This window comes from Babylonia areolata, chromosome 35 (genome assembly GCF_041734735.1).
Source record: "Babylonia areolata isolate BAREFJ2019XMU chromosome 35, ASM4173473v1, whole genome shotgun sequence".
NCBI classification, from domain to species: Eukaryota; Metazoa; Mollusca; class Gastropoda; order Neogastropoda; family Buccinidae; genus Babylonia; species Babylonia areolata.
Genome location: NC_134910.1, coordinates 545,001 through 557,500, shown reverse-complemented (window position 1 = coordinate 557,500; position 12,500 = coordinate 545,001). Strand labels below are relative to the sequence as shown.

The 12,500-nt window shown below is 48.5% G+C and overlaps 1 protein-coding gene and 1 pseudogene across 2 annotated transcripts in view; one reads left to right on the top strand and one right to left on the bottom strand.

The window, feature by feature from the left end:
- Positions 1-12,500, bottom strand: part of LOC143277833 (uncharacterized) — a 79,674-nt gene that overhangs the window by 9,556 nt on the left and 57,618 nt on the right. For both annotated transcript variants that reach the window (XM_076582743.1, XM_076582744.1), the window contains exons 6-7: positions 2,538-2,690; positions 223-312 (exon numbers count right to left, since the gene is read on the bottom strand). In XM_076582743.1, the coding sequence (XP_076438858.1) occupies positions 223-312; positions 2,538-2,690 (243 nt within the window). The remainder of the gene's footprint in view (positions 1-222; positions 313-2,537; positions 2,691-12,500) is intronic.
- LOC143278165 (5.8S ribosomal RNA) lies at positions 9,480-9,633 on the top strand (annotated as a pseudogene).

The window sequence follows — 12,500 nt, the reverse complement described above, 5'->3', positions numbered from 1 at the left end:
CCTTCATGGACAACAGATCATGGTGTGTAATGACTGTTCCCTTCATGGACAACAGATCATGGTGTGTAATGACTGTTCCCTTCATGGACAACAGATCATGGTGTGTAATGACTGTTCCCTTCATGGACAACAGATCATGGTGTGTAATGACTGTTCCCTTCATGGACAACAGATCATGGTGTGTAATGACTGTGGGTCCGGTGTGGCACAGGATTCACTCACCAGAATGCTGTTCTCATAATCCTGCATCTGCATACGGTCATACTCCATTGCTACCAACTGGGAATAGCTCTCCGCTTCCTCCTCTGTCATCTGAACGAAACAAATCGAACAATCACCACCACAATGAAAGTAAACCATTCACAGAAAGCGATAACAATCCTGTGATTCGTTATTTAAGCAAGTGAACAAAACTGAAGGCCAAGTACCAGCAGTTTGGATCAAACACATTCACATGCACAGTGGAGACGGAGAGGGGAGATTCTGATGATCTCTTTCAACGTTATGGTTACTTCCCTTGTACCTTGAGTATTCACACACACACACACACACACGCGCGCGCGTACACAACATATACACGCGAGGAGTCAACACATCCAGTGTTATTCAGTACAAAACGCCTTCATGGCTCATGCGCAATGTCTGATATCATTGTGAGTTGGGGTTTCCCTTTCTTGTGACTTTGTTGGCTGTGACACTGGTAGAAAATACGTCATCTTTGATGACGTTTCTGTTTAAACAAACAAAACAAAACAATCATATACTTGATTTGTATTTGTATTTCTTTTTATCACAACAGATTTCTCTGTGTGAAATTACGGCTGCTCTCCCCAGGGAGAGCGCGTCGCTACACTACAGCGCCACCCATTTTTTGTATTTTTTCCTGCGTGCAGTTTTATTTGTTGTTTTCTATCGAAGTGGATTTTTCTACAGAATTTTTCCAGGAACAACCCTTTTGTTGACGTGAGTTCTTTTACGTGCGCTAAGCGCATGCTGCACACGGGACCTCGGTTTATCGTCTCATCCAAATCTGTTTATAATGTAAAATGTAAACATCTTGGTGGTCGATGCGAACAACATAACGCCACATCCAAGCTGCATTAATTTTGTAGGGGGAGAGAAAGTACTCACAGTGGAGGTGTTGACCAGAGGAGAGAAAGTACTCAGAGTGGAGGTGTTGACCAGAGGGAGAGAAAGTACTCACAGTGGAGGTGTTGACCAGAGAGAGAGAAAGTACTCACAGTGGTGTTGACCAGAGGGAGAGAAAGTACTCACAGTGGTGTTGACCAGAGGGAGAGAAAGTACTCACAGTGGTGTTGACCAGAGGGAGAGAAAGTACTCACAGTGGTGTTGACCAGAGAGAAAGTACTCACAGTGGAGGTGTTGACCAGAGAGAGGGAGAGAAAGTACTCAGAGTGGAGGTGTTGACCAGAGAGAGGGAGAGAAAGTGCTCACAGTGGTGTTGACCAGAGAGAAAGTACTCACAGTGGAGGTGTTGACCAGAGGGAGAGAAAGTACTCACAGTGGAGGTGTTGACCAGAGGGAGAGAAAGTACTCACAGTGGAGGTGTTGACCAGAGAGAGAGAAAGTACTCACAGTGGTGTTGACCAGAGAGAGAGAAAGTACTCACAGTGGAGGTGTTGACCAGAGGGAGAGAAAGTACTCACAGTGGAGGTGTTGACCAGAGAGAGAGAAAGTACTCACAGTGGAGGTGTTGACCAGAGGGAGAGAAAGTACTCACAGTGGTGTTGACCAGAGAGAGAGAAAGTACTCACAGTGGAGGTGTTGACCAGAGGGAGAGAAAGTACTCACAGTGGTGTTGACCAGAGGGAGAGAAAGTACTCACAGTGGTGTTGACCAGAGGGAGAGAAAGTACTCAGAGTGGAGGTGTTGACCAGAGAGAGGGAGAGAAAGTACTCAGAGTGGAGGTGTTGACCAGAGAGAGGGAGAGAAAGTACTCAGAGTGGAGGTGTTGACCAGAGGGAGAGAAAGTACTCACAGTGGAGGTGTTGACCAGAGGGAGAGAAAGTACTCACAGTGGTGTTGACCAGAGGGAGAGAAAGTACTCACAGTGGAGGTGTTGACCAGAGAGAGAGAAAGTACTCACAGTGGAGGTGTTGACCAGAGGGAGAGAAAGTACTCACAGTGGTGTTGACCAGAGGGAGAGAAAGTACTCACAGTGGTGTTGACCAGAGGGAGAGAAAGTACTCACAGTGGTGTTGACCAGAGGGAGAGAAAGTACTCACAGTGGAGGTGTTGACCAGAGAGAGGGAGAGAAAGTACTAGTACTCAGAGTGGAGGTGTTGACCAGAGAGAGAGAAAGTACTCACAGTGGTGTTGACCAGAGGGAGAGAAAGTACTCACAGTGGTGTTGACCAGAGAGAGAGAAAGTACTCACAGTGGAGGTGTTGACCAGAGGGAGAGAAAGTACTCACAGTGGTGTTGACCAGAGGGAGAGAAAGTACTCACAGTGGTGTTGACCAGAGGGAGAGAAAGTACTCACAGTGGTGTTGACCAGAGAGAGGGAAAGTACTCACAGTGGAGGTGTTGACCAGCTGGGCCAGAGCTGAGTAGAAACGGTTGAAGTCCCCGGTACGGTACAGGTAGTCCGCCACCGCCTCCGGGCTGAAGGCCATCTCCTCTTCCTCCTCCTCCTCTTCCTCCAAATCCTCCTCACTTGGCTCTTCCGCCTGAAAACAGAAAAGGTACAGCGTCACCATGGTGCTGGGTTATGACTGACATCGTCGTCATCATCATCATCGTCGTCATCATCATCGTCGTCGTCATCATCGTCATTATCGTCGTTATCGTCATCATCATCGTCGTCGTGATTATTATCAACATCATCATAATCGTCATCGTCATTGTCGTGATCTTCGTCAGCGTCGTCGTCATCATCATCATCGTTGTCTTCGTCATCATCATTGTCATCATCATCATCATCAGCAGCAGCAGCAGCAGCAGCAGCAGCAGCATCAAGAACTCAAAGCCATTTTCCGTATCATCATTAATACCAGTAACGTCATCACCATCATCTTGATCGTCACCGTTGCCTTCAGGAGTATTATCATCGTTGTCATCACCATCATCTTGATCGTCACCGTTGCCTTCAGGAGTATTATCATCGTTGTCATCACCATCATCTTGATCGTCACCGTTGCCTTCAGGAGCATTATCATCGTTGTCATCACCATCATCTTGATCGTCACCGTTGCCTTCAGGAGTATTATCATCGTTGTCATCACCATCATCTTGATCGTCACCGTTGCCTTCAGGAGTATTATCATCGTTGTCATCACCATCATCTTGATCGTCACCGTTGCCTTCAGGAGTATTATCATCGTTGTCATCACCATCATCTTGATCGTCACCGTTGCCTTCAGGAGCATTATCATCGTTGTCATCACCATCATCTTGATCGTCACCGTTGCCTTCAGGAGTATTATCATCGTTGTCATCACCATCATCTTGATCGTCACCGTTGCCTTCAGGAGTATTATCATCGTTGTCATCACCATCGTCGTCGTTTTCGTCTTCAACATAACCACTTAGAATGACAACAGCGAAAACTGTCAGCACCATCGACATCTCAGGGAGAGTGAGAGGAAAGATAAAAGGGAGAGAGAGGGGGAGTGTGGGGGAGAGGGGGGGGGAGAAGATGAGAGTGAAGTGAGAAAGAGAGAGAGGACGTGAGAGAGGGAGGGAGTGAAGTGAGAAAGAGAGAGAGGACGTGAGGGAGGGAGGGAGTGAAGTGAGAAAGAGAGAGAGGACGTGAGGGAGGGAGGGAGGGAGTGAAGTGAGAAAGAGAGAGAGGACGTGAGGGAGGGAGGGAGGGAGTGAAGTGAGAAAGAGAGAGAGGACGTGAGGGAGGGAGGGAGGGAGTGAAGTGAGAAAGAGAGAGAGGACGTGAGGGAGGGAGGGAGGGAGTGAAGTGAGAAAGAGAGAGAGGACGTGAGGGAGGGAGGGAGGGAGGGAGGGAGTGAAGTGAGAAAGAGAGAGAGGACGTGAGGGAGAGAGGGAGGGAGTGAAGTGAGAAAGAGAGAGAGGAGGTGAGGGAGGGAGGGAGGGAGTGAAGTGAGAAAGAGAGAGAGGACGTGAGAGAGGGAGGGAGGGAGTGAAGTGAGAAAGAGAGAGAGGACGTGAGGGAGGGAGGGAGGGAGGAAGTGAGAAAGAGAGAGGACGTGAGGGAGGGAGGGAGGGAGGAAGTGAGAAAGAGAGGACGTGAGGGAGGGAGGGAGGGAGTGAAGTGAGAAAGAGAGAGAGGACGTGAGGGAGGGAGGGAGTGAGAAAGAGAGAGAGGACGTGAGAGAGGGAGGGAGGGAGGGAGGGAGTGAAGTGAGAAAGAGAGAGAGGACGTGAGGGAGGGAGGGAGGGAGGGAGTGAAGTGAGAAAGAGAGGACGTGAGGGAGGGAGGGAGGGAGTGAAGTGAGAAAGAGAGAGAGGACGTGAGGGAGGGAGGGAGGGAGTGAAGTGAGAAAGAGAGAGAGGACGTGAGGGAGGGAGGGAGTGAAGTGAGAAAGAGAGAGAGGACGTGAGGGAGGGAGGGAGGGAGTGAAGTGAGGAAGAGAGAGAGGACGTGAGGGAGGGAGGGAGGGAGTGAAGTGAGAAAGAGAGAGAGGACGTGAGGGAGGGAGGGAGGGAGTGAAGTGAGAAAGAGAGAGAGGACGTGAGGGAGGGAGGGAGGGAGGGAGTGAGAAAGAGAGAGAGGACGTGAGGGAGGGAGGGAGGGAGTGAAGTGAGAAAGAGAGAGAGGACGTGAGGGAGGGAGTGAAGTGAGAAAGAGAGAGAGGACGTGAGGGAGGGAGGGAGGGAGTGAGAAAGAGAGAGAGGACGTGAGGGAGGGAGGGAGATAAATTATACACACATACAGAAAGACACTAACAGGCACAGCCAGAGCCAACACGACAGACAGACAGACAGACAGACAGACAAACGGAGACAAGACTGTGGAGGAGAGAGGCGATAGTTGTCTGTCATATGATCCACAGAATTGATTTTCCTGTTCTTCTTTGCCTTGTAGTGCCGTGTTTTGTGCTGTTGGCAGCATCGTCAGCAAATCATTGGCACGCAGCCTTTCCAGTCATTCTCAACACTGATGTGAATAACGGGAATTGTCAAAGGAAAAGGGAAGGACGATCTTCAGGATAAATGTACTTATTTTTATTACTTTTATTTATGTCTGTCTGTCTGTCTGTCTCTGTCTCTCTCTCTCTCACACATTCTCTCTCTCTCTCTCTCTCTCTCTCTCTCACAGACACACACACACACACACACACACACACACACACACACACACACACACACACGCACACACACACACAGAGGCCTGTGAGTGAGTGAGTGAGTGTGTGTGTGTGCGTCTCTGTGTGTGTATATGTATATGTGTCTGAGTGACTGTGTCTCTACACAGACTGACAAATAAACGGACAGACAGATACACAGACAGAGAGACAGACAGATACACAGACAGACAGACAGATACACATACAGATACAGACAGACATATACACAGACAGACACACAGACAGATACACACACAGTTACAGACAGACAGGTAGACGGATACACAGACATATACAGACAAACAGATACACAGACAGACACAGACAGACAGTTACACAGACAGACACACAGACAGGTAGATGCACCGACAGACACACAGGCAGACAGATACAGACCGATACATAGACACAAACAAATACACAGACAGATAGACAGACGGGCAGTTGCACAGCCAGACAGACAGACAGATGCACAGACAGACACACAGACAGACACACAGACAGAAAACAACTGTACAGAAATAGACCGAGACACCCAAAGGGACACATTTGTGGTGTCAGAACTAGCAAAACACTGGTTCCAGACTTTTCTAAGCAGCCTCACTTCTGGCACAGAACACCAGAGAAGCATTATAAAAGCCAAACGACAGAGGAAAAAGAAAGGGGAGTTGGGGGGGGGGGGGGGGTAACAACAACAACAAAAAAACCTTCTCCAAATGGGGAAGGTGGGCGTTGAACAAAACCATTCCTGGAACTGTCTCCAGACACTGAGCTTTTACACAGAGAAGATAACACAATCCTGACATCGCTGTCAGAGAGACACATGTGTGTGTGCACAGAGGGGTCATTCACATGCACTCAAACATATGTGTGTGTGCACAGAGGGGTCATTCACATGCACTCAAACACATGTGTGTGTGCACAGAGGGGTCATTCACATGCACTCAAACACATGTGTGTGTGTGCACAGCGGGGTCATTCACATGCACTCAAACACATGTGTGTGTGTGCACAGAGGGGTCATCCACATGCACTCAAACACACATGTGTGTGTGTGCACAGAGGGGTCATTCACATGCACTCAAACACATGTGTGTGTGCACAGCGGGGTCATTCACATGCACTCAAACACATGTGTGTGTGTGCACAGAGGGGTCATTCACATGCACTCAAACACACATGTGTGTGTGCACAGAGGGGTCATCCACATGCACTCAAACACATGTGTGTGTGTGCACAGAGGGGTCATCCACATGCACTCAAACACACAAGCATACACAGGCATGACATGCAGACATTCACACATAAACGTACACAGCACCTTCATCCATGCTGACACATTGTTGGAGAACATGCAATCAGACAATTCTCGGCTAACTGCTATCTCATTATATGCATTCAGTTTTCAGGACTAACTATATTTGTCACATTAGATATTTTTGATACGGTTGTTGTTGTTGTTGTTTTTTGTTGTTGCTGTTGAATGATGCTACGGTAGATCTGTTTCCAAGATACTCGGGAATTTCATTCCACAGTTTACCTCCAGAATAAGTGAGAGATGACATGAAAAGGTTAGTTCTAGGGCAAGGGGTAAAAATGTTATTCTCGCTACGATCCTTCGCCCCCACCCCTCCTGGCTTTTCGTAGACAGGTATGGCAGTGCTGATTTCTTCATAATTTTCTACATCAAAACACCCTTTTTTTTAAAGCAGAATTTGAGATTAAAAGGGAGAATATTTAGTTTTATATAGTCATTTGCTTGAATAGGTTAGAGAGGCAGAGAGAGAGGCAGATGCAGAGTGACAGACGGTGATATATATATACATATATAGAGAGAGAGAGAGAGCGAGGTGGGACTAGGGGTGAGAGGTGGGGCTAGGGGTGAGAGGTGGGGCTAGAGGTGGGACTAGGGGTGAGAGGTGGGGCTAGGAGTGAGAGGTGGGGCTAGGGGTGAGAGGTGGGGCTAGAGGTGGGGCTAGGGGTGAGAGGTGGGGCTAGGGGTGAGAGGTGGGGCTAGAGGTGGGGCTAGGGGTGAGAGGTGGGGCTAGGGGTGAGAGGTGGGACTAGGGGTGAGATTTTTGCCTTTTCTCCGCCCCAGCCAACCCTCTCTTGCCCCCCCCCCCTAACCCCCCCCGCCCCACCCCCACCCCCCCTCCGCCCCCTATTCCGTGACATCTGACCAATCGATCTGATGGACTGGTCCATTATTCTGGTCTGGCCACAAGGACAGTATGTCTGGCAGCCAGCCTCACAGGCGGCACTGAATCCAGCAAATCTGTCGCTGGGTCTGATCAGCTGGCAGCTTCCCTTCCTCCTCAGCTTCCGGTGCGCTGCTATTTTTAGCTACCAGTGACGTCAATGAGTTTCGTATTGACCTCCCTTCGCACGACACTGCCGTTCGTCATCACGCTGCGGTTAGCTCCCCTTTTCATGCCTGAGGCCAGTTTGTCTCCCCTGACATGACACGGTTGATCCCAACGGTTTTGTTTTCGTTTGTACATCTCTGTCTCTATTCCGCGAGGCTGTTTGGTATCAAATTGTCTCCTGTTTTTTGTGTCCCAGCGATCTGCTGCTGCTGCTCTGCGTGTGTGTGTGTGTGTGTGTGTGTTATAGCTCTTCCTGTTATTGTTGCTGTTGTTGCTGGCAAGATGAAAAGGATGAGTGTTTGCATGTCATTGTTCATCTTCTATGAATCTGAATGAATTTCGGAGTCAGGCATCAGACGCTTATTTTCCATTTGTCTTTACTGTCTTGTAAGACATTGTTGGGGGTGTTTGTGGGATACGTATTTGCACTTTTTCCTTTCCTGGTCTGCCAGGACGCCGGTTTGTACTGTCTCAGTTGATGGCTGTATGCATGCGCGATGTTCCGTTGATTTTGTTTGTCCTGCATATTTTGTTTTTCTTCTTCTTTCTTTCTACCCTGTCTGTCTGTCTGTCTTTCATTCTTTCTTTCTCGCCTTCAGTTTATTTCTTCTAGTGTACTCTTTCCTTTCTCTTTTCACTCACTATTTTTCTGTTTTGTCCCCCCACCCCCACCCCCCTTTTTCTTTCCTTGTTTCTTTCAGCCTTTCTGTTCTTTTCTTCCATTCTTTGGACTTTCTTTCTTCAATATATCTTGGTTGATGTTTCACATGATGATCTTGAAAGCACACAGCCCCCTCTTCAATGCCGCCTCCCTAAATCGTTAAAAACTGTTCTGCATTATATATATATATATATATATATATATATATATATATATATATATATGTGTGTGTGTGTGTGTGTGTGTGTGTTAATAAGCTTGGGATAAAAAAGCAAAAGCAAAAGAGGTATACCAGCATGACTGAATGATACAAGTTCAGTTTGGAAGCAGTCTTGTCCACACTGCTGCGGCGCACCTGACGTCATTCGACCAAATTTAATATTAAAAGTTCTGTTATTGTTTTCCTTTGTGCGATAAAGATGTGATTGCACTGGACGTAATAACACCATTCAAATCATGTTGTTGTTTTTTGTTTGTTTGTTTTGGTTTTTTTGCTTTTAATATCTCGATTATATAAGAAATTCTTTTAATTCTGTGGTAAAGGAGACGTTGACATCACTTCCAACACACGGCAACACAAAGCTGTTTTCTCTAGATCTGCACAAACCAGTCTGCAACCGGCTGACCAAAACTGAAAGAAACGATGATTCAATTTTTCTTTATGGTAATTCCAGTTATTTCAGTGTCCACTTTAGAATATTCATATGCAGTAAACATGTCAATGGTGTAGTTAGTATCACTGCATGTGTTCTGTCTAAAATCTTTATTTATTTTCTTTTAATTGCTAACAAGAAAAATGAGGTCACGCCGTCTTGCCAAACATAGCCTACGTTCCGGTAACTGGGAAGCGGTAAAATAGGGTTTTCTGGTTCCGGAACGAGCCTCAACGGAGTAAGCCGTTAATGATCCGGAAACACGGCTTAATTCGGGAGACTACAACCTATTATTGGTATGACTGTGAAGATTTCTTCCCTACAATGTTTAAGCCAAATTTGGTGTTGGCAAAGTATTTCCAGAAAAGAGGGCAGTGTTAAAGTTCACCTCGGATGGACACACACACACACACACACACACACACACACACACACACACACACACACACACACACATACACAACTAAACAATGGGTTATAACATAGACTCAATTTGTTCACACAAGTGAGTCAATGAAAATGAAGGTGGTGGATCAGTTGGCTCGTGCTTCGATAAAGAAGGCAGCCAGCTGTGTGAAGTATTGTGAATAGCGGGACACGTTGAACGTCAACATTTTGAACGCATATTGCGGCCAAGGGTCCGTCCTGTGGCCACGCCCGTCTGAAGGACGCCGAAGTTCTATCGATCACCGGAAGTTCTGTCTGGTGCCCTGAACTCTTGAAGCAGAAGCCCTTCCACTCTGTGGCTGCAAGTACAGGCTCGGTCTGCAGTGCCTTGCCTCCTAAGTACCGTGCCTTTAGCTCCCCCAGTACCGTGCCTTTCAGTCCCCAGTACCGTGCCTTTAGCTCCTCCAGTACCGTGCCTTTCACCCCCAGTACCGTGCCTTTAGCTCCCAGTACCGTGCCTTTAGCTCCCCAGTACCGTGCCTTTAGCTCCCCAGTACCGTGCCTTTAGCTCCCCCAGTACCGTGCCTTTAGCTCCCCAGTACCGTGCCTTTAGCTCCCCAGTACCGTGCCTTTAGCTCCCCAGTACGTGCCTTCAGCTGCGGCTGTTTATTTCGCCCCTGACATGACCTCACACACACACACACACACACACACACACACACACACACACATTCGCGCACACACTCACAGGTGCACGCACACACACGCACTAAAACAAACACATCTTCTGTGTGTGTGTGTGTGTGTGTGTGTTGTGTGTGTGAGTGTCTCTTCCCCTGTCTCTGTCTCTCTCTGTGTCTCCCCACAACTCATTTTGCTCGCCTTGTCGGCATGTCACAAACTGGAATCAAGAGACGGAGAAGAAAAGACTGCACACCGCTCGATTTCTGTCCCTCCCCCCTACACCCACACCCACCATCTCCGCCCTCATGACCCAATGGCCTGAAAACATTTCTCCCTGCCTTCCTTCCTCTCCCCTGCACCCCCACCCCCCACATCCACCCCCAGCCCCACCCGCCGCCGCTCGCTCTCTCCACTGCTCTCAGCATCTTTACAATCTCGTCTCACTGTCGGTCACTCTGTCTGTCTGCCTCTCTCTCTCTCTCTCTCTCTCTATATATATATATATATATATATATACATATCACCCCCTCTATCGTCGATCGTCTGTGTTCCGCCCCCCCTCCCCCTCCCTACCCCTCTCTAGGTACCCCCATCCCATTCTTTCTTTGCATTCTCCCTGTCTCTCTGTCTCTGTCTCTGTCTGTCCATGTCTGTCTCTCTATCTGTTTCTCTATGTCTCCCTGTCTGTCTGTCTCACCCCTGTGTGTGTGTGTGTGTGTGTGTGTGTGTCCCTCTCTCTCTTTTCTTCCCTCTCGCGTTTCTCATATTTTCTCATTCCTACCCCACCCCCACCCTCAACCCCTCCTACATTCCCTGCTGGCACCCTCCGCCCCCACCCCCTCCCTGCTTCCCCTCCAACACCCCCAACACCCCACCCCCACCCCACCCCCCACCCCACCCCACCGTCACCACCCGTGCTTGTCAAATCTGGCCGAGTCAGCTGAACCTCGGAGAGAGACGAGTCGTGTGCAGGTTGAAAGGAGAGCGAGTCACGACAGTAGCAGGCAGTGTCTGTGTGTGTGTGTGTGTGTGTGTGTGTGTGTGTGTGAAGGGGGTGTGGGGGGCGGTGAGTAGGCGGGTAGGTTGTTAGGGACCTCAGTGCCTTGCTGCTATTTGCGGTGTGGTCGATGTGGGAGTGTGGGTGGGGCGGGGGGTGGGTGGGCTGGTGGAGGTGCGGGGGTGGGGGGAGGTGAGGGGGGGGGAGAGAAAGGATGGGAGGGTGGGAGGGGTTTGGTGTGTTATCGATTTCTCCCCCCCACCCGTCTCTCTACCCCCCCTCTCTCTCTCCCTCTCTCTCTCCCTCTCTCTCTCTCTCTCCCTCTCTCTCTCTCCCCCACTCTCTCTCTCTTCCACTTCCTGTCTCTCTTTCTCCTGTGTATGTATGTATGTATGTATGTCTGTATGTATGTATGTCTCTCTCTTTTGCTTGTGTAAACACTTGCGATGCTTTTGAGTGTGTGACTGTGTTCTTATTATGATGATGATGGTGCGTTGATAATCATTACCATTAGCAGTAGGGGAGGTGGTGGTAGTAGTTGTAGTCAGTAGTTGGAGTAATGGTAGTAATAGTAGTAGTTACCTTTATCATTACTGTTTTGTCTTATCGTTACTGTTTTTGTTGTCACAAGGACAGATTGGAAGACTAGGCAATGCCTAAAATCTTTATCCTTGAGTAATAAAGTTTTTGAATCTTGAATCTTGAATCTTGCATTCACTGTCATCATTCGTTCTGTGTCATTCAATCAGATTTCAGGCACGCACACATGCACACTCAGACAGACATGTAACATTTTACGTGTGTGACCGTTTTGTTTATTTACCCCGCCATGTAGGCATCCATACTCCGTTTTCGGGGATGTGCATGCTGGGTATGTTCTTGTTTCCATAACCCACTGAACGCTGACGTGGATTACAGGATCTTTAACGTGCATATTTGATCTTCTGCTTGCGTAAACACACGGAATGGGTTCAGGCACTAGCAGGTCTGCACATAATAATTTCATGTTGAACTGGGAGATCGGAAAAAAATATCCACCCTTTACCCACCAGGCGCCGTTACCGAAGGAAGGACTCTCAGATTGAAAGTCCAATTCTTCAACCACTCGGCTATTGCGTCCCTCTTTTCACTTCTATCTGCCTGCCTGCCTGCCTGCCTGCCTGCCTGTCTGTCTGTCTGTCTGTCAGTCTGCCTGCCTGCCTGTCTGTCTGTTACGTCATTCGTCGCCTTTCTCCTCCTTTCTCTGTCACTCTCTCTTTTTCTTCCTCTCCTTCTCTCATCGACTCGATCTGTGTACCTTGGCTTCAACTTCCTTGTGTGTATTTCTCATTGCCTTCCACCCTGTCTCTGTCCTCGTTTAACTCCGCCTGTCTCTCTCCTCGTTTAACACCACCTGTCTCTGTCCTCGTTGTTAACTCAACCTGTCTCTCTCCTCGTTTATCTCCACCTGTCTCTCTCCTCGTTTAACTC